The sequence below is a fragment of the Coturnix japonica genome, chromosome 6, assembly GCF_054131305.1.
Source record: "Coturnix japonica strain WE chromosome 6, WE-NBRP24, whole genome shotgun sequence".
NCBI lineage: Eukaryota > Metazoa > Chordata > Aves > Galliformes > Phasianidae > Coturnix > Coturnix japonica.
In genome coordinates this window covers 32534126-32554121 of record NC_140668.1, presented here as the reverse complement: position 1 = coordinate 32554121, position 19996 = coordinate 32534126, and the positions used below count along the sequence as shown (strand labels likewise).

The window sequence follows — 19996 nt, the reverse complement described above, 5'->3', positions numbered from 1 at the left end:
CCAGTCTCCATCTCTTCTTTTCTTCCTTCTGTTATGAGAAAGGTTCAAGGTGCCCATGAGGAACCTTATACTGTACTGCATTCTTAAGAATTCTCCCACCTTCCAGAGATCCTACAGACTCAGAAAGACTTCATAAATAGAATAGCAATAAAATCTAGAGATGTTGGTTTATGTATTCATTGGTAAGAAAAAAGACAATGAGTTACAAGGCTTCCCCTACACCAAGGTAAGCTAAATATTTCATGCTTGCACACAACGGTTTCAGAAAGATAAGATCAACTCCAAATATATATTTCATTTGCTGCCACAATGGTTGTTTCTCTTTTGTATTCATTTTTGCTTTATGTTAACAAATGCCCAGCTGGATTCATATGTCTGCCTATGCAAGGAACCCTCTCCCCAACAGCCCTCTATCAAATATTTGGGGAAAGAAAAAAAAAAATAAAAATGCTGGTAGTAAAGGATACATACATATTATTTCAGGGTCTGCCTATATACAACAAGAAATAAGTCACAGAAGCCCTGCCTTCCACAAAGATACACTGACCAACCAGCTTTGCAGCAGTAGCAAAACCAGCTTTGGTGAGCAGTTTGCCTTCATTTCTTCATTTCACTTCCTTCCTTCACACAATGGCCATGCAGCTGGTGGCTGTGCACACAGATTGCTGTGCCTGGGCAGGGTACCCCAACACACACAGACCTGGCCTTGGGACGGCCCTGCTTTGCTGTGAGACTCCAACACTGAGCAGGACACAGCTGCTAAAGAGAGCCCACAGTGTGCAAACGTCCTGCAGCATTCCTATGGGAGGATTGCTATCAGCACTGGTTGCAGAGGTGCTACCTAATTCCAAGTGCTCTGTATGACATAACTCAGTATTTCTTTGTACATCTCTGTGTATGCTTACATGTATAGATCTCCAGGGATACATGTTGAAATCTGTTAGTAATCCATTGCCTATCTTTCATTTCAAAAACACAATTAGAATTTATAACAAATCTAGGCAAGGACTAGTGGAAATAAGCACTCACAATCTGCATTCACTGTCAGATGCTTTGAGGTCCTAGAAAGGTCAATACAAAATAAATCGCATAATTAACTGTAAATTCAATTAAAAAGTCACAGAATGAGAGAGAAAAGAACACTGAGATCAAATTTTCCCATTTGCATCCTTAAACATTAACTCAGTTGGCATCAGGAAGACTGAGGAAAAAAGACAGAAAGTGAGGGAAACATTATAAGCTTTTCAATAAGAATCTTGGACCTAATTATTTCCTGGTGTGTACACAGAGGCATTAAAAATATACACGTGCAGATGGCAAGGAGCATAATTCACCATCCTCCTCACAAGTCTGCAAGCAGGTGAATAAACAAGAAACTGAACCTGGCCCCATTCCAGTGCCTAAGAGCACCTTTCGTTCCATAAAGAAAGACAGTTGGCAGCTCTAAAAATTAGAAAAATGGCCTCTGAGAATTTGGGCATGACATAAAATTCCCACAAAATACCTTCTTGACGTAGCAACTACAGACACAGAACAAAGAGCCTCAGCACCCTGGATCTCATTGCTTTGCAATGCACGTAACAGAGGACAACTTCTGCCTTTGGGTCTCAGAGCTTCTCTAAAACATCTTTTATTTGTATGTTTCATCTCTATTAATAATTTAAAACGATTTTTCCTACTGACAGATTTTATGCCTAAAGAACTAAATCACTTGATTCAAACCTGTAGAAAATACATTTAATATAAATATACCGGTCCCAAAAATGCTAGCTGGAAAATGTTAAATGTTCAAAGTTCCATCCTTTTCATTAAGATAGCTTTGGGTACAAAAGAATTTCCTTTTGTTAGTAATTCCCCACTATGTCCAAACTCAGAAAATCCTTAGCATCTTGCTGGGAATTCATTTTGGTTTAATCATATTCAAATCCACTGCCTGAAAATTGCCAGCCTGAAAACTATTCTCACCCTAAGATTTCTTAGAAATGTGAATTAGCAAATATTAAATAAGCAATTGAATTTGAAAACCTAACCATGCATCCTCACCCAGCAGGAATCTCATTCACTACAGACCTTAAAAACATAACTGAGCTCATTGCTTGCCATGACTCCTGCTCGAAATACAGTAGTAGGACAGCAAGAAACAGTGAGAATGAGAAAAGTAAGATGAGGGCACTGATAGAAGAATTCCAGAAGTATCACATGCAGCAGCCTGAACAAAGAGAAGGGTACAGCAACTGTACTAATACGCAAGCCACAGTATGGACATAGCATCCCAGACTCTTCCATTAAAAATAAAATGAAATCCATGCCCACAAGGTGAACCCAACTCACTGCACTCACACAAGTGGATCCATAGGCAGTCAAACAATTTCATGCTTGTGGCAAATAGGAGTTACCTTGAACCTGAGATCAGCAAACCTGTTCCTCTCCCACATCAGTTCAGGGGTAGGTGACCTATTTCAAGCCCATCAAATGCCACATGATGTTTACATCAATTAACATAAGATGATATACGATATATGATATGTTGCATTATATACCACACACATTGCTTATAGCCATTTTACTGACATTTCAAAGGATCTTTACTGCCAGAACCCAGCTCACTGTGTAACAGCATGAACAGACAGTTCTAATGTGATGCAGGGAAAACCTCTCTACCAGCACAGTTATTAGTGGGATAGGACTCAGAGGATGGGAGTCTCCCAGCTGGGAGATGCCCCAGCCTGGTGGGATGGGGCTCTGCACACCTCCTTCCATGGGGCTGCTGTCAGCAGAGGATAAGCCGGGTCCTTCCAGGAGCCCCTTTCAGCCTTCACTGCTGCACAGTTCCCTGAGATCAGTGGAAAAGGCCCTTCCATGGCATGGGGTGAGTAAGGACAGCAGAAAACAATGGCTGCACAGATTTATGCCACATGTCTCAAATTTATACCACTACTGTCTTTTTTAAAGGAAAACCATGTAAAAATCTCTGAAAATACAATTTCAAACAAAATGTTGTTGCTTTTCAAAAAAATTAATTTGAAAATAAAAATTAGGCGTTCAGATCCTCCATGGCAAAATGACTGCCTGCTTCATAGCTGAAATATTTTTAGAAGCAGAGTGATGATGTTTATTCACTCATTTTAAACAGAGTAATTTGAGAAGCTTTCCATCAGAAGCTTCTTGTTATGGTCATTACACTTCAGAGCAGTGCAAGCTGTGAGAGCAGGAGGTGCTTCCTACCAGACTCCTCTCGAGGCATTTTATCACACAAGAACTGTGTAATCCAACAGACATCTACTTCATTACCACCTTTTCAATTAAAAAGAAAAAGATGCGATGAACAGTGTCCCCTAAAAGCCTCGTTACCAACACATAACAAGTTTTTTGTCAAAAAAATACCTCATTTAAAATCAGAAATGTAAAACTGATTTCAGCGTACAAAACCAGGCTGTATCAGAGTGCTGGTGTGGATGGCACCACGGCCCAATGCTCACAGGCATCAACCCCACACCAGGCTGCTCCCACCCAAGCCATGGGCACAGGCAACAAGAGGCAGAGCTGCACTCTGGTACTTAGCAGCCTCTGCTAACTGTGCATGTCTGCAATAGCATTCCTGGATTATAGATTCATATCCAAGAATAAAATGATCTGTCTTCAGCGAGGCCTCTCACACCGACTGCCCTTTACTAGTACATGGGACCACTAGTACATCACCAAAATCTGTAGAAGTGCTAAACATTGGAAATCTTGAAATTTCAGGTGAAGAAAGCATCTTAATATCCTTAAGCACAATGTCATGTGTGCAACTGACTCTTCACAGGGGAATCCAATACACCAGCAGGCAGTCAGTGCGCCTGCCTGAGCTGTCAGGGAGAACCTCTGCCTGCTCAAGCAGATGGATGACCAACGGCCCCAGAAGGAAGACACGTGGCTTCCTGTTACTGAAGTGCTACAGATGGAGTCTTTCAAGGAACTGAATAATCTGATGGATTACTAATCATAAAATTAATAGTGGAGAGATGAGTTAATTACATCCAAGTTCCAAAGATTTTGGCAATAAGCACCAGAATCGCTGAGCCACAATGAAATCTATTGATAAATTTCCAGTAAACTCATCAGCCACCTCAGACATGCTTAAAATGCCTGCCTGGAATAAAAAATAGTGATAATTTAAAAAAAAAAGAAAGAAGTGATGGATAAGAGCATCAAACTTCTTACAGGAGGACCTGAGAGCTCATAAGCTTTTCAACGACCTCAAACTTCATTACACCTCTGCAGCCATCACTTCTGACCCAGGGGGAAATTAAACAGCCTGAGTGTGGATGGCACAGCTGCTGCAACAGGAGGGAACTGCTCAGAGGCCACAAAGCCCCAGCCAGCGTGGAGCTGCCCCATAGCTGTGTGCTGCATTGCCCCCTCAAGGCAGTGTACATGGGAGCATCCTGCAATGTCTGCTTCACGTGGATGAAAGACAGTGCCAGTATAACACAGTTCCTAGAACAATCTGAAGTGCTGCTGAAAGAAAGCACCAAGAGGCTGTATTTCTCACATTCTTTACCTAAGTAGCTAATAATGTGCCTTTGTTGTGTTTTTTTTTTTATTATTATTTTATTTATTTTTTTTTTTATTTTATTTCTTCTTACCACAGTGACCCATTGTGAAAGTTCACGTACATTGGTACCACTGCAGTTCTGCTGCCTGTGGTTCTAGCATTTGTAATAAGGAACACCACTGGGGATCATGGCAATAACTGGATCTCACTATTGCAGATGGCTCTCATAGAATAACTAAAGTTGGAAATGATCTCTAAGACCAAGTCAATCCATCGACCCACCCCCACCAAACCCCCTAAACCAAGACCCTCAGCGCCACATCTCAGCATTTCCTTAACACCACCAGGGACAGCGACTCCACCACCTGCACAGCCTGTGCCAACGCATTTCTGCTCTCTCGGAGAAGAAATTTCCCCTAATGCTCAACTTGGATATCATCCCCTGGTGCAACTCGAGGCCATTTCCTCTCGTCCTAAAGGACTCCCAGCCCTTGTGCTCGCTGCGCTCCCCCGGTCCGCCCGCAGCGCCACGCTCGGTTTCCCGCAGCCGCCCCCCGGCGCCGGGGCCGCCAGAGGGGCGGGGAAGGAGCCGAGCCGCCCCGAGCCCGCCGCGTCGGCACCCCCCGCAGCCGGGAAGGGCCGTTCCAGATGCGCGGCCCCGTGCCCCGCGCCCCGGCGGCGGGCAGGGCCGGGCAGGGTGAGCGGCGGCCGCCGGCCCTCGGGGGGAGGAGGTCGGCCGCCTCCGCCCGCCCCCCGCCTGCGGCCGCCGGCCCCGGCCCCGCACGCAGGAGGAGGCGGTGGCTGCGCCCGCCCCGCCGCCCGCCCGCTCGCCCGCCGCCGGGGAGCCGCGGCCGAGGCGCATGGAGACAGCGGCCGCCGCCGCGGGCTGGGGTAAGGAGGGGGACGACGGGGCCGTGCAGGGAGTCTCCCAGCGGCGGGGGGCGGCGGGGACCGGGGCGGGGGCGGCCGCGGGAAGTTGGAGCTGCGGGAACCCCCGAAAGAAGAGCCCGCAGAGGGACATCGGAGGGAGAAGGAGCTGCCGGCTGCGAGCAGGGGCCGGGAGGTGCTGCTGCCCGCGGGCCCCTCCGGGTAACGGCGGGGACGGAGCGGCTGTGATTTAGGGCACGTCTTACCCGCGTGCATTTTGTTGAGCCCGAGTGTAAATCTTTGAAGCGCGAGTTCTAAATATTAACGTTTAAATGCACGGGGGCAGAGCGTGTGTTAGAATTTACAGTACGTTCATTCCGAGCCGGTCTGCCACAAGCACGTGCCTGGTGGATGCAAGGTGCGCTCAAACAAAGCGGGAAGCGGTGGCCCTGGCTGACAGCGGCACTGCCCGTCTCGGTGGCTGGGAATGACTTACAACAACAATTACCATATTTACATAACACGGTGCTGTTTATACACGGGGCTTTGAACCTAAGAGACGTTCGTGCCCTACCTCACATCATTTCCCGAACCGGGGGGGATTCCTGGAAGTTGGAAGCAACGCTTTGTTTATTTCTTCTGCCCTCATTCAGGCACGATCTGAGCGCACATCCACGTCTGAGATGTGTATTGCTGCCCTGCAGAGCGGTGCCCGCAGGCACACCGTGTGTCTCCTCCGACAGCTGCTTCCAAAGCAAAACCTAGCAGTAATGAAGGACTTTTTCTTTCTCTCCACAGTTATTTTCTTCCATCTCTCTCTCATCTCTGGGAGCTCCATCCGCATTGGGATAGGCAGCAACTCCAGCCTCTGTAAGTAGCTTCTCCTTATGTTTTAACTGTACTAACGCATGCCTTACACCTGTGTACAGCTGTAGGAATAGCATAGCTGAAGTCCTCTGGCAGATAAACATCAATCTGTGCACAAGCAAATCTCTTCCTGACTAAGGAAACAAGGGAAATAACAGAAACTGGGATCATCACACAGACAAAACACAGAGATTGGTGACAGAACTGCCTGAAACAGAGCCACACTACCTGGCCTCAGGCACAGCTACTTCAATAATTTTTTTTAATGCTCGGCATTTTCTCCCACAACAAATTAACACAGAGCTGCTGCAACTGATCTACAAACTGAGCCCATCAGTCACAACTGATATCACTCTGGCACTTGCTAATGTAATGTGGCTAAAAAAACACTTCCAATAACTGAAATAAAATGCAGATATCTGCCTTCCTTCCACTCTTCTTATGACCGACTTAAGAAGAAACATACTTTAAGGGCAGGTAAAATTCAACAATTCAGGCTTTCTGTACACAAGCGCCCACAGCCAGGCTCAGGGAAGTGCTCAGCTTTGTGGTGAACCATGGTCTCAGGGAGGCAATGTATGATGCCTGAGAATGTTGGGGATGAACGCACTAACCTCTGCCCTCCCTCCCAGCCTGTCCTCCAGCAACACTGCCAGGAGCCCGTGATGCAGGCCAACACATGCTCCAGCTGCACCTCTTCCCCAAACACCCAACCAAGTTTAATCCCTGCAATGATCTGCTCTTAATTTCCTTTCAGTGATTTTTCCACAAAGTACAGATATCTTCTGAAGGCAGCACAGAGGTTCCCTTATCCCTCCACTTAAATGCGCAGCCCATATCTCCTCACAGTATTCCACTTCAGGCTTTAATGACTTCAAATGTGGAGATCATCTCAGTTACTCACATCAAGAATGGATTTAATAAATTAGACCAGATTCCACACTAGGATGGTATCTGTTTCTTACCAAGCCTGACAGTTCCCCAGCCATGTTTATGAGGATGTAGGCTGACAGCTCCAAACCGTTCATTCCCCTGCAGCTGCTGACCAAATACCTTGTTTTCAGCAGCTTCCTCCCATCCTACTTCCCATGCCCTATTTAATTTTTTCATGGAGAGAATAACAGACTAGAATTCCTACAATCTCAAGAGCCTGTGTGAAAATACTTTGCTGAAAGACATTCCAGCCACAGCCACTCGATCACCATCTATTCATGCAAATCTTGCTTGTACCACACGTTCTTTCCTAGGCCTCTGTAAGTTTCTTATCTTTAATTGCTGTTGTTCAGTTGCAAGCATGTGAATCCATTTACTCCTATCGTTACAATGAGGATCTCTCTTTCAGGATTGTTTTACTGCATTAAAGAGGTTACAAATGTAAATAATTCAATGCACGCAATTTCATCAATTTTTGCTTTTGAATCTCTCCTCTTGGAAATTAATCTTTTTTAGTTTCATGCTTTAACATGAAAAACATGGTTTTTCATGGAAACAGCTCCCCAACCATACGATCTATAAAGGTTTTCAGCATGCTCACTATATGTTGATTTACCTGCAAACTTGTGATAGGATTACTTCTATCAGAGCTATGGACACGTAGAAGACCCAACTGAAACTAAAGCTTTATCATGCCATATCCTAAACAGAGCAATTTGGCCTTGTCTGCACAGATTGTAGGTGTCAAGATAAGACAAAAGGTTGTAAGAGAAAAACACTGACAGAGACATTAATTGCCTTGGATTACATGGCAATCCAAGGAGAAAGGTGGGCTCTCCAAGCTCCAGGTCTGCTATCTGCCCATTACTTGGCATACACATATTGCAAAGACACAAACAAAGAGCAGCTATTTGGGATGACTGACTTTTAAGTATAATTTGAAATGTATATTGAACTACACCAATAACCAAGCTCCTCATACTAAATAAGCTTGTAAAGTCAGACATTCATTTAGAAAGAATACAGATCATTCAAAAGCAGACTGACAAAACAATCACAATGTATTCATACCCACTGTGTGCTGGGGTACATGCTGTACAATACTCCACCTCAGCCCCAATTGGAAACCACCTCAGCATACAGGGAGAGCACAAAACAGACACATCGAGAACAAAAGTCAGGGTTTTTCCATATTGCACAGACAGTTTGAAGGAAAATGCACAAATAAAAAGTACATACAAGGACATTTTCTAAAAGGACTGCACCTTAACCTATGTTTGAAATGATTGTTTCCATGTTCTTAAATTACAAATGTTAGCTTCATAAATTCATTCAAATGTCTACTGATTTGGAATACAGCCCCTAGAAACTGCCATCACACCAGTGCCTGGCATGCCTGAGTTGGACTAGGTCAGCTTAGAACTAGGAAGTGTTTCTCTGGAGGAGACTTTGTTAGCTGCCTGTCACCCATAGGAAAAACTGTTTTCAAATCTATTTTATCTCCAGGCAAAATGTACTTTAAAGACAAAGTACCATCTTCTAGCTTCTACAAAGCCAGTTTCATTTGTGAGGAAAGGCATTACTTTCCAAGATGATGTTTCTATCTGTGCCCTGCAAAAGAAATCTGATTATCTAGAATTAAACATTGCTATTTGTTTAGTCAGTGCTAAGGCTGTATTTTAGCCTTCCTCTGACCACCACTGCTACATGAGGCCTGAACTTCCATTTATTCCACAAAAAAAGTATTTGCATAATTTCTGTGCACATGTTTGAGTGTGCATTTTGCAGCTTCCCTTGGGACTGGTTGGAATATTTACATCATTCAGGTTCACAAAAGACATCATTTGCTCTTGCTGCACTTAGGACCTGTAACTTTCAAGAACAGGCTTTCACACACTTTCTTTCACTGTTATTGTCCTCCACTGCTCTTGAGCACAAAGAATTGCATATGTCATAAAGTTTCTTGAAGTTTACAATGTTGGTAGTTCTCCCCGAAGAGAATAAAATTTTGTGGTGGTTTTCTTGCATTTTCATGAGGCGTGCACCCTGAAGTGGCCTAGAAAATTAAAGAACTGCTTTCTGGATGAGACCAGAAAGGTGTTTGTTTGTAAGTCGCTTTAAAGTACCGGTAAAGTGGTTAAAAGTAAAATGAGCATTTGATGCCACATGAACTGAACTGCAGAAAACTTTCTTACATCAAGAAGGGATGAAATCATAGGCACTGGTGTAGGAGAATTTTGTCCAGCTAACACTGTACAAGACCGAACAAGAAAGATACAAAAGAGTATAGAATGGAACAAGTACTAAGAGGATTACAATAATTAGGGCAACTTCAAACTAGCTGATGAACCGAATGGACTTTATGGAAAATACAGCTGTGTTAGTGAGGAGCATACTGGGACCAACTGCTTTAACAAATTTGTTAATATTTTTTTTCATTAGCATAATTTTCTTGCAGATAAAAGCCTTCTTAATATTTGCAATGACAACATAAACAGTCTAAAGTTAACAAAGTTGTTCCATTTCTACAATGTTGTACCACAAAATAATGGTTGCATAGCTGCTGCTTCTATACTACTTTAACTCTTTGAGAAACACAGACAGGAATCTCCACAGCCCTCCCTGCAGGGAACTGTATTCTATGTCACCCAAAGATCGCTTGAGATGGCCACCCCGAGTACAGCAGCCATTTGGGAAACGTACTGCAAGGTTTTCCAAAAGCACAGAACACTACGATCTGATGGCTGGCCTCTAGATTGCAGAGCTGCCAGGTACAAGCATACAATCAAAGATTTACTGTAACAGTACACTGTCAGTGCTGGCAATATTTATAAATGCGTTTGGGGTACTGATATTTTCCACTGGAGCAGTTGCAGGGAGAATTGGAAATTACGACCAATTACTCCTAGCTGCAGGATTTTGTAGCTATGAAGGCTGACAAAAAGAGCCCTGAATTAAAAACAATGGAGAGCTAACAAAAACCTGACAGAGGAACTGATGGCATTCCAATTTGCAACACTGGCCCTGTGCGTGTTTGCTCTCAGCAGCTGGTGTTGTTCAGGTTGGGTTTGAACATTCACTTGCCTGTATTTGGAATGTTTTCGATTGCTCATTCAAAGTAACCTGAATAAAGCTGTAGTACTTAGGGAGATTTATAAGTGATTTCTGAGGAGTGTTTCTGCCTTGGTCTTCCTTGCCAAACTTCCAATACTTTTTATTCTGTCATTAATGAAGTCTTCTTTCTGTTCTACTTCTGTTCCACATTATTTGAAGGCCCAACAAAACTATACAATGAAACGATCTCAGCACTTTCACTTAAACACACAGATGCACTTGTCAGAAAAAAGCTGCCTTTTATCTGCCATCAAAGAAGTCCAAGTTCAGTAGCACCACTAGTAAAAGGTCAAGAAAACAAAACCACAAAAACAAAAACCACGAAAACCAACAGGAATATCTGCTTTGAAAAATATACTTTCTTTCCTCTCTTTTCCTGGACAACTGTCAAAGGGGTAAGGGGTTGTGAAAAAGTGAAATGTACAGCTAAGAAGCCATAATTCAGACTTACGCAAGATACAAGTCTTCTTTTTCCCCACCTGTGTGTATTAAGCTGGGGCAAAGATGGATTGTTTTGTTTTAGATGTTAGGGCATGTAAGTAATGCTGGAGGCTCTGGAATGCGTCACCATTTCTTTGTTGTATTTCACCCAGAGCTCAGCTGTCTCCAGCACTATTTAAATGACCTGCAACAACAACATAGGAGGTATTTGGTTGGGGTTCTGACCCTTCTCACATCTAATAGTGAAGAGAGCATTTCCATCCCCCCACAGGACTTTAAAAAGCAGGTGCATTGACTTTCAGTAGCCACAAAGCCGTGTTACTCAGTAAGGAGCTGTTACACAAAGTCACCAGTCGTTTCTCCCCTTGCAGATGAGCAGAGCATTCTGCCATGTAAGAAGGAAGAACTGCAGTGTGGCACCGGGCTCTGCCTCTCCAACTGGCTGCGCTGCCGCTACAGGAAGGACTGCGGCCGGGACTACATGTCCATCCAGCTGACGTGCTCCAGTGAGTCACCCTGCCCTCCACAGCAGGGCACGCTCCTGCAAATGTGAATCTGTTTTTTTTTCCCACTGAATTTGTTTGTAGCAGCACACTGTTGTACGCGGGAGATTTGGTTTACTTTTGCTGTTGCAAGGACATGGATATTTATAGGTTTATTTACTTACATCTAAATCATTTATGCTACGTGCTGATTGCAAGTGGAATAGTAAATAAATATCAGTGGTAGTGGGAATGGAATATTTGGTCCAGATCAAAATGCATTAAGCTAATGTATTGTGAAGGATGCTGCTCTGAAATGCCAGTTGGGAAAATAAAATTAAAAAGCCTAAAAAAGGGCAGGCGTCATTGCCAGAACCAATTAGGCACTGGCAGCTCTGCAGAGCAGGGTTGGCTGGGCACCCTGCACTCCAGAACAGCAGTGTGAATAAATCCACAGCAGCTGATCAGAGCAGCACCTGGGGAGCAGAGGAGAGGGAAGCGCTACGTCAGGTCAGTGATACCCGGTGCAATCAGCCAGTAGTAGGACGACTGCTGCAAGTGCTGCAGAGAGGTTCAGCCATTTGTTTTGGAGCACAGGTATATCACACAAGTCGAAAGATGGCTTGGAGGATTTCTAATTAACAGAAGTGTGTTGTAATCCCAGCAGTAGCCATTTAAAAGCGAACTTCTAAGCCTTTTCTGTTACGACTTTTTCTTGTTATGTTCATTTGGTAATCTCAAGCTACAACTGATACATTCTTTTTAACATATCCATTTTGTATTTAGCAATATCTAGCAGGACAAATACTTTTAAATCTCTATTTCACATGTGTATGGGTTTTGAGTTACCACTGTACACACAAGAACATAACCACAACTCTACAGAAATACCAGCAGTTAAAACAGAGGAAGCAGACAGACAGCTCCCGGCACAGGAAAGTGAACAGAAATCTAAGTTCTGGGGGTGAGCCTGGCCTATGGCATCCTCCAGTGCTATTCAAAACAGGGGGCCATGACAGAGCTGAAGTGAAGGCAAAGTGCAGGCAGGAGGTCCTCAGATCTGACCACTCAGCCTGTGCATCCATGCTTGCCACACAAGCTGGCTTTGCAGTGGAGATCAAACACTAATACAACACAGGCACTCTGTAGAATTGATCACAGTCATTAAACAGAGCAGCTCCAATTCCATGGAGCATGGAGAAATCACGTGCTTATAACTGAACATACAGAAGAAATACAGTTAGCGTACACAGGAAGACACAAGGCCTGAATGTTGGCAAGACCTCAGCTTCTCCTGCTGTAGTTGTTAACACTAACAGCAGAGATTAGAGGTAATCATGGGATTTTCTGCAGTGATGTGCTGGGGAGAGGTGGTGGAAGATCTGTGGGAACACAACAGTTCTGATGGTCTTGTATCTTGCCTGGATCACATGAAAACCTTTCAGGAACTTGTATCTGACAGTGTATGCATTATTTTCTGCCCTTCCATAGAAGTGTGCACGGACTAAGAGATAAGTGGCAACCATCACTTTCTAATACACGTAAAAACATATTTTTCTAAATGCAAAGCTGTCAATTCAGTGCTAATGAGCTATGACAGTGAGAGTCGGTGAAACAGTGAAACAGTCACAGGTTTGCTCTGAACACAGTAGAGATTTAAGAGCTCAAAACCACAAAACCAACAGATGATTTGTAATGGTTACAGAAGTGCTCACAAATCACAACCTGCCTAGAGGAGAAATTCGTTATTTTTCAATGGAAAGGCTGATTTTCAGTTCATAGCTGAACTTGAGAGCAGTGTCATCCAGCACAGCACTAACATCTGTCACTTCATCTGTACCTTACAGACAAAGGAAAGTTTTGGACAAGGCAGGTGCCAAAGCACCTATGTTGGGTGCTGATCCTGCAGGGCCTGTTAGAAGATCAGCACCAACAGGAAACCTGTACAGAAAGATACCCGTTTAGATCCGGGGCGGTTGCTTCAGCCCCCCTGCTGCCCGGTGCCGTAGGGCAGGGCAGTGGGAGTGGGATGAGGGGAGGGTTGGTGGATTGCCCCACACTATGAGCACTAGCAAAGGGAATGCACATTTACCCCAGGAGATTTGGGGTTTGTCAGAATCTAAGGAGAGTATGAGATCTGGTTGTTAAACATTGGCAGCGCGTCAATCACAGATGCAAACTAATGACAGTGAAAAGGGAAATGATTCCTGTTCACTGTGCCATTAACACTTAACTTAATATCCTGAATTCACTTACATAGGCATTTGGTTGGAATAAAATAGCATTTATCAAATCAGATACAGCAGTGTCTGCAATGGGGACTTCCTGTGTCAGTGACATCACCACACAAATATGAGAAAAGCTATGCAGGTAAACAGAACCTCAGAAATGGGAGCTCCAGTTGTTTTACCCACTTGAAGGCAGATATCCACCCTCCACAGTTCCTCACCTCACAAAGTAGTACTTTTCATAGCTTAAATTAAGTTCTGGAAGCTTAATTTTAGTATTTAAGAGTCAAAACATTAACACAGAAATATTTTATTTAATATGCAGTTACCATGAAATTCAGCCTACTGGGAAAGAGCATAAACTGTTTCAAGTGCATCTGAAGTACAAATATATTTGACTGTTCTTCCTGTATCAGTGAGCCAGAATCAACTGGATTCTTGCATCTTGATTCTCTTTCTCCCCCTTTCTCTTTCTTATGCTCCCTTCCCTGAAACTGACTGATGGTGATTTAATGCCATTAAATCCCCTTGAATCAGAGGCAGAGCCACGCCTGTCAAAACAAAAGCATTGTACTGCAGGAACTAAAGCAAAGCTGCCCTGAGAAGCAATGCATAGATTTGTTCCAGCTGAGAAAACAAGCTAATATTAACCTTTCCGTAAGAGGAAATCAAATGTATAATCTTTGCTCAAAGGCTAACCATATATTTCTTCAGAAAATACACTCAGCAAAATAGTGCTGACCTGTGGCACATAAGATGTACTTGCCTCACCTCCTCTTCTGCTTCCAATCCTTCAGCCAGCTACTTATAAGCTCACACACGTACGAAGTGTTTCACTGTCTTTTTGTGTCTCATTTTACCTATATGTATTTTTTAAGGCTGAATTATCTACCTAGAGGATTTTGTGAACTCATGAGAAAGCTCATTATTAAAGGCTAAAATTCTGCTTCAGATTTAAACATACATTTTCATTGGAACCAGGGGATCTGGCCCAGTGAAGCTAAACACAGTCATAACCCTGTGAAGTTTCTGCTCCCACTTCCATGGGTTACATGGCTGGAGTCTTTGGCAACAAAGAAATTGTTTCATGTAGTTGATACTTCGTTACTTTGCAAAACTTACAGTAACTTTCCCTCACTTAACACTAATATTAACAGGAACCAGATCTGGGTTTGTTTTAAAAGCTTCCTCTACCCAGATTGTTTCACAGACTGTCTTTCCATTAAAGCAATTAATTTAAATTGCTTTAATTGAAGCTTTATATAACATTATGTATGAAATCCTGCCTATAGAAAACCCTGCTTGGAGTAAGCTATGACAGATAACACTTTACTCCTGAGATTACTGGAGAATGTATGTTTTAGTAGTAGCCAGTCTTTCAGTTTAGACAGCTCATGTTGAAAAAGCAGATTTCAGGCATGGTATTCTTTAAACAACTCTTACATGAACACAACGGCTCTTGAAATAGCAGTGACAGCAGTCACTGAAAATATTACATTTTAACCTAATGAAAATATACTTTTGTTTTTATTCATTCCAAGCTAATTCCATTAGATGTCCTTGTAAAGTCATTCCATCTGAATAAACAGGTTGTCTCACTGTCTCCTTGCAAATCTGTATCCAGGTAGGGATAATAATACTGAATTATTTGATAGGATACAAAGACATGCTAGTTCAGTTTCACAGTGAAAAATTATCTGTAATTTTGTTATATTTTGAAATATATTGAAATATTTTCCTGGTGTCATTGCTACTGGAGGAGAAGCTGAGGTGTAACAGGAGAGTTTCTGTCAAGGTCATAAACCAAAGGCTGCTCTGTGAACCTGCAAACAGGTGAGGAGCTGATCTAGTTACAGAGCTGTCTTAATGCACCTTTCCCTTTGAAAAGACAATATGAATTTCAAAATTGACTGCTTTAAAACCTATAGGTAAATTCTATTATAATTCTTCCATAATGCAAGCTTTCAAAAAGACAAGACAAGAAAAAGAGTCCATCAGCTAGACAAATAGCATTCCCATAGCATAAATGCATTAAACAGTGACACAGATTTTGAACACACATTTCAGCAGTCTCTGAATTGGAGAGTTTAGTATGAACAAAATCAAGGGGCTATTTAAAGTCCATGAAATATGCACACAAACACTTTCCTGAATGGAGACCCAACTCCTTTGCCCACAGCCTCTTTCTCAGGAAATAGCAGGACCCAGCTTTGTGGCACAGCAGCTTTACAAAACATTAGTTAAGTGTGAAACACTACATGCAGTGCAAGTGAAAGGAAGATGAAGAACAGAGAGCTAGTAGAAGTCTGGCAGGGCCGGAGGACATAAAACCTACTAAAAATCATCAGCTCAGATATGCCTTAAGTCATGACGCATAATTTGGTTGCTTTCATATGAGTGCCTAACAGAAGAAGTTTGTTCAGATCATTACTTTGCAATATTCTTAATAGCTGCCATGCTTTCTTTCAGAGAGCACAGTGGCAAATACATGCATACTGTATACAAATACATAAGCAGGGCAGAAATAAAAATATGGAATGTTAAACAAGATATTCTTTTTATCTGTCTTACTCAGCATTGTTAGACTCATAAACAACAGTAATTCCCAGCACTGGTAAATGCTGTTGATCAAGGAACTAAATGCTGCTGACATCCTCTCTGCAAAGAAAGAAGCAGAAGTTGTGCTGCAGTTTGCTGCTGGGAGGACCAAAGAAACATATGTGCTGATGGCACAAGAAAGGAAGAGGAGTTCAGGGTCTAACTTAGGTCATGTTCTGTCTTAAGGTGCTGGGAAGTTCTTCACTGGCTTTGTAACACTGCACCTGTCATGAACGTTAAGCAGTCTTTGCTGGGTTCTTTGCTGGGAGCTCAGCATGCTTTTATAACAAACCTCAGGGCAACTGTGGGGATTACTTTTGTTTTCTGTGAATCCAGTTGTCTGCCCCCAGGACTGCTGGATTAATTTGAACTTGAATTTGTAAAAATATATGAATTTATATATATAAAAAGCAGGGGATGTGATGTGCCAGGTGAGGACAGGAGCAGGTTGGGCTGGCACGGCGGCCACGTGCCTCTGCTCTAACAGAACAGCCGTGCTGAGGATTCTCCCAGGAGAGGAAGATGTCAGAACTGACACAATATTTGCAGCAATGAGCTGTGTTGGCAAAATTCTTGTAGATGTCACCAAAATGTAAATGAACTCCACTGACTCAGGGAAGCAGTCTCCAGAAGACAGAGACACAGAAGTTATTTGCATTTAGCAGGGGATTACAAATATCATTGTTCTCTCAGACTGAGACTCTTGGCTTGGTGTCAGCAGTGCAGAGATGCGTTTCTTTTCCTTGAAGCTTTAAAACCAAAAGAATAAAATGTGTATCCCTGTGCTTGTCAGCGAGCTGTTTTTCACACGTTGCTTCAGGAATCCCAGTTCTGAAGACTGGGAATATGGGGGAGTGCAGGCACAGTCTGAATATGCTGACACTGTACAGTTTCAGTTTATTGTTCTGTGATTGAAAAATTGCCTTTTTTTGTCTCATGAGAGATACTGCCATCCTCATGGCTTGCAGGTTGACAGTATTGAACCTCTTGAGAGTAACAGCATGCCCTCCCTTTGAAAAGGGAGCAAGCAATTAGATGATTTGGAGGTTCCCTATAAGCCCTACTGCACAGGGAGACACAGTGTCCTACCAAACATGACTTACAGCAGCAGTTCACCCACAGCATCAGTGATACCAAGATCATCATGTGGGAACTCTGCCCCCTTTGGTGGTTATTTCACCCAAGCCAGAAGGGAAGGGATCAGTTAGAAAGCCTCCCTCTGTCTTCTCCACAGTTACAAAGGACAGGTGAAGTGGCATTCACCAAGAGGAGCTAAAGCACGCCTAGAAGTCAGCATCTCTCCTACTGCACTATAGAGACATGAAAACCTCGTTTCAGCCTGCTAAACTGCAGTGAATAAAGCCTAATTTTATCAGTAGGATTGCCAGCAAGACTGAGAAGAGCTCTTTATTAAAGGATGATAAATGAAAGTTAAGATTAAGGCTGACATTAGGCAAACCGATTACCTATTAATCTTGATTTGGAATCACTACACAGTGACTATTTGTGAAAATACATGCATATACCCATTTGTAGGAGGCAGACATGGGTTTGATGGCTTTTCATATTAAATTATCTCAAGTAGGAACACAAAGAACAGTGTTTACAGAGTAAGGGTCTTAGAACTTCCAGTGGAGAAAAGAAAATCACTGAAATAATAAAACCATTACTAAAAAGTACATTTCAAATCTAATTCACTAAACTTCAAATAATGATTTCAGTTATGGTACTAACTTATGGATGCCTGTATAGAAGAACAATTAATCTGATATCATATCATGATCATTATGCATACATAAGCACATATAGCAAAGCTGCACATGTAAAACTCGCAGGAAAGCATGAATGAAGTTCTGAAAAACAAAACAGAAAACAACAGCATTTCCCCAGCACATCCTAATAGCATCCTGCTCATTTTGAATCCTAGCCCAGTTAAGTGCCTGCTTCTTGGTAATTTCATGTTTGTAAATAATTGAAAGATGAGCAGATAACTGAGCCAGTGCACAAGATAATTTGACTTGATTGTTCATATAATGACTCAGGAACTGGTGATAATGAAAGCTTGTTCAGATAGAGAAGAAGTAGTACAGAAGACATTAGAGGGTGCCACACTTCATCACTGATACCTACCCCATAGGCAATGAGATAGTACAAAAAACCAACTGGTGCTAAATTCTTCACAGGAAGCACCATCATAATTCATACAGTCAATAATCGTAATGACAAATACTATGAACTAATATGCTTTGCATTACTCGTTACTTGTGTTTCTCTTTTATAAGGCTGATACATATGTTTTTCTTTGCAGAGTTTTTGGGTAATCAAACTCTGATAAAGGGGAACAGAAGGAGTAACCACACAAAGTACTTGTATAGCTCCAGCTTTTCTTCTTTGTAGACAGGGTCTAACTCCAAGTAACACCAGAGAGGAACTGCAGCAGTAACTTTCCTTTCAGAACCAAAAACCTTACTGAACAGTCCTAGCACTTCTTGAATCAACAAGGTTGCCCACACCTTCGCAAGCAGTCAGTGCTTGCAAAGCTCAGGTATATTGTTAGCAACAAGGCCATCTGTTTCTATCAACAGACTTCTTTGCCTGTCCCTTAAATCTGGTATTTCAGCAAACTATGCAGCAGCTGCTATTTAGAAAAATCTGTGATCTCATCCCCAGAAGGACTCAACAGGATAGTATTAACGAGTTAGACAGTAAATATCAATACAGCAGTTATTTTAATAATCCAAATAGTATGGTATTTCTTGTATCCTATGCCGTCAGCACAAGGGAGATCAGAGATAGGGTCTGAAGTGAAACTTACTGCACTATGTGATATGGCCTTTACAACAGACTGAAGTATGGCAGCACACTCAGGCCGCTTTCCCCAAGCGATTAATTGCATGGTCTCTGTGAAGACAGTGTCCAGTACAACAGAGACATACCCCACTATATTTCACTAGGATTTGATGTTCCTCTAGTAACCCTGGCACACTGTTTTTACTCTTATATTACTTTCAGTGCTACATGATTTTCACAAAGAAGCTTTTTTCAGAATAGTGTTCACTTTTCTACAGCTCACACACTATTTCTACTGTATCATATAAAATAGGAGGTATTTTCATGCTGTCAGCTCATTCACGAAAGGAGTTATTGCCTACTAATGCAAAGAATATAAGGTTTCAGTGTGTTTTAATATTTCATTGTCTTTTACATCTCACTGATCATGCATATGACACTGAATGGGTTCATACATTCACACCGGAGTCAATGTAGCAACAAATCCAGCTGCCCCATGCAAATCCTACGCATGTAAGGCCAGGTACACACAGTTAAAATATCTAAGTTTAATGACCTCTTTGAGAATGTTATAAATTGTTCTGATGCAAGCTTTTTGTATTGCCCTCGTATTAAATCACATCCTGAGTTCCCTCTTATTACAGGAATATAATATAATATAATATAATATAATATAATATAATATAATATAATATAATATAATATAATATAATATAATATAATATAATATAATATAATATAATATAATATAATATAATATAATATAATATAATATAATATAATATAATATAATATAATATAATATAATCCCTTCTGTTGGAAGAAAAAAAGCATCTCACTACACTGTGTGAAGCTTCTTGGCCTCTTTAAGAGTCTAATATTAACTGTTAATCTGTAGATAAAAATAATTCAGGCAGATAAGTGGAAACTAAAGAAGAGGATTGGATTTTTGATGTGATTCCATTTTAATTTGCTTTAGGCAACTGTAAAAGTCTTCGCTGTTAACAAACACACTGATGAAAATCCCTTTGCAGTCACATGTGATCAGGATGACCAGGAATAGAAATAACTTTGTCTTCTATTACAAAATTGTTTACATCTTTCTCCATATATTTGCTTGTGCACTTGAAAGGGAGCAG

General features: G+C 42.1%; 1 protein-coding gene across 1 annotated transcript in view; it reads left to right on the top strand.

Moving 5' to 3' along the window:
- Positions 1-5366: 5366 nt before the first annotated feature.
- BEAN1 (brain expressed associated with NEDD4 1) overlaps positions 5367-19996 on the top strand; it is a 37828-nt gene continuing 23198 nt past the window's right edge. Inside the window, exons 1-3 of the mRNA XM_015874086.3 lie at positions 5367-5428; positions 6203-6274; positions 11131-11265. Coding sequence (XP_015729572.2) covers positions 5398-5428; positions 6203-6274; positions 11131-11265 — 238 coding nt within the window. The 5' untranslated portion in view covers positions 5367-5397. The remainder of the gene's footprint in view (positions 5429-6202; positions 6275-11130; positions 11266-19996) is intronic.